Source organism: Solanum tuberosum, unplaced genomic scaffold (assembly GCF_000226075.1).
Source record: "Solanum tuberosum cultivar DM 1-3 516 R44 unplaced genomic scaffold, SolTub_3.0 scf00027, whole genome shotgun sequence".
NCBI lineage: Eukaryota > Viridiplantae > Streptophyta > Magnoliopsida > Solanales > Solanaceae > Solanum > Solanum tuberosum.
In genome coordinates this window covers 1858949-1861821 of record NW_006238953.1, presented here as the reverse complement: position 1 = coordinate 1861821, position 2873 = coordinate 1858949, and the positions used below count along the sequence as shown (strand labels likewise).

The 2873-nt window shown below is 34.7% G+C and overlaps 1 protein-coding gene across 1 annotated transcript in view; it reads right to left on the bottom strand.

Moving 5' to 3' along the window:
- Positions 1–1628: 1628 nt before the first annotated feature.
- Positions 1629–2873, bottom strand: part of LOC102590475 (putative ABC transporter C family member 15) — a 16687-nt gene continuing 15442 nt past the window's right edge. The window contains exon 11 of the mRNA XM_015306308.1: positions 1629–1998. Within this exon, the coding sequence (XP_015161794.1) occupies positions 1629–1998 (370 nt within the window). The remainder of the gene's footprint in view (positions 1999–2873) is intronic.

Below are 2873 nucleotides of genomic sequence, written 5' to 3'. Positions count from 1 at the left end.
TTATGAGCATGAACTTCTCAACTCAAGGACTCAAAGCTACTTCTCATCTCAAGATTGTTCGACTTATAATGTTCATGTAGAGTTATGGGCATAAACAATTCAACTCAAGGACTTCATGGGTAACATGTAATAGTGCCATGATTATAAATATAATCTCATAGGGGATTATGAACTCAATACTTAGAACTTGAAGATACTACTCTTCTCGAAGGTACTCAACTTCTGGAGTTCATACGGAATTTATGGGCATGAACGACTTGACTCGTAGGTCTACATAACATTATGAAACTCATGTATGTGACTCTTCTCATTCTCTGACTTACTTCCTCAAAACTTAGTTCAAATCGATAGTTGATCTCAAAGGATTCACAATTGAACTCAAAGGCTTCCTTGAACTCTACTCTTAACTCTCTCTTGAATTTTGAATTCTGAATTATGAATTCAAGAGTTATGATTCATGATATGAAGGATCTCAATAACAATATAGCTATTCGATAATTAGGAATATAACTTTTAAAAGAAACGTGAATTCAAGAACTCAAAATCAACTTATCTCAAGAATACTCAAATCTAGGGAAAGTATCATAGATTACTCTTTTACTGATCTGAAAGTAGATGTAGGGCGTGAGGACGAACTAGTCCAACACTATGATAGCCTTACATACCTAGAAGAACAAGATTCTTGAAACCCTAGCTTGCAGGTAAACAATCAAGAGAACTTTTCTTGAGATTCTTGAATTAGTTTCTTGAAATCTCTATGGCCAAGAATTATGATTTTCATTAGTGAAGATGAAAATCTGATTGTTTTGAGCCTTTTATTAGTCAAAAAATTCGTTTAGGGTTTTATTGGAGGTAAAAGAACAAAAACAACCCTTTTTAATGTTTTCCCGTCGGCCAATTCGTAACAGCACTGTATTGGTTACTAAAATAGTCATAACTTTTTACTCAAATATTGGATTGACGTGAAATTGGTGGGGTTGGAAAGTAGATTCAATTACCTTTAATTGTATAGGTTATGTCTCACGTAACTCTTAATATTCTAACAGATATGATCGTTTAAAGTTGACCCAAGCAGAATCTTACATCAAAACTTAATGAAACTTCAAAAACACTTATCAAGAACTCATCAAGAACTCTAATCTTTAAATTTCAAGAACAAAATTACGCTGAATAAGTCATGATTGGTGTGTGGGTGAAAGAACCCAACACTATGGAAGCTTACATACCTCTTAGGGATCAAACCCATGGCGACAATCCATAATAACTCTCAAGAACATCGACGAACGCCTTCATCCTTTCCTCTTTTCTCCTCTTCTCTCTTCTTGAACTCTCAACTAAAACCCTAGGCGTAAACTAGGATTATAAAACTGAACCTAATCAGATATACCATGTTGTAAATGAGAAGAATTATGGGAAATTTTCTCTGTGTATTTTATTGATCAGTGCTCCATTCCATTTATACAAGTAGAAGAGAAGAAAAATAGCTATATTCTATACAGGTGTCCCTGTACTATAGGTTAGGTTCTAACAAACTTAAAACAAACTTGTAAGAGAGAATACTCCTATGTACACATATTGTTATCATCAGCTGGGCCTTTAACAAATGAACCCAAATTCCTTTTGTCCAATTAATTAGTTGGGCCTGATATTCCTGATATTCCAACACACACACACACACCCCTCAAGTTGGAGGGTGGTGAAACAATCCCCAACTTGTCTAGGAAGGATCGATGAACTGTCCCAGTAAGGGGCTTTGTGAACACATCAGCCAATTGAGCAGTTAAAGGGATAAAATTCAAAGAAATGAGCCCGGAAAGGTATTGTTGTTGCACAAAATGACAATCCAGATCCACATGTTTGGTGCGTTCGTGGAACACCGGATTCTTGGCGATGTGAATGGTTGCCTGGCTATCAGAATGAAGAGGAACAGGTAGAGGAGAAGGAACACCAAGATCAGCAAGTAAACGAACCAACCAAGTGATTTCTGCCACAACACCTCTAAAATATTACTAAAAATGAAACAAATCTGTTTGGGTAAGGAAAAGACCAAAATACCCCTCTTTATTTTCGGCTAACTTTCCTTAACTGGACAGACTATCTTCAAAAGGCCATATCTCAGTCATCCGACCTCGAAACTTAGCAAACTCGGCGGCTTTGGAAAGATAATTCAAAGGTATTTCCTACGGTATCTGGTAACACACCTAAATCATCCTGAGCTAGGATTTATGATCATTTGAAGTCAACCCAAAACTCATAATTAGCTTAACTTGCAAAAATTTCAGATTTTGCTATTTCCAATTTAATTCTTTTTGGAACTCAAGGTGCTACATCTAGTGACCTTAACACTTAAGAAATTTTAATTCCTCGGTAAAATCTCACTCACTACGATGAACGGTTCGAGTCTTAGTTCGAATTTTTTTTTGGGGTGTTACAATTTCCTGGCGATACTAAGTAGGCGTTTGGCCATGCGATACCATATCACGATATGGTGTCGTCAGATGAAATCAGCGTTTGGACATGCGATTTTACGCTGATTCCATATCATGAGAGGTGATACCATATTCTCCAAAAATCATGATATGGAATCACCATGTGATTCCATATCATGATTTGAGATATTTTAATACAATAATTGATCCATGAGTTTATATTTTGTTAAAACAACCCCACATTTATATCTACTAACCATTTGTTTCATATGTAAATAAAATTTATAATCACATCATTACTTTTTAAAATTTATTATTCTCACCAATATAAAATTTATTATTACTTTAAATTTGGTGAGTATAAATGATAAAGTAGAAATTTATTTGGTGAATATAAATAAGAACGAAGGGAGTAATACTTTTTTGATTTTTCATAATAAAAAA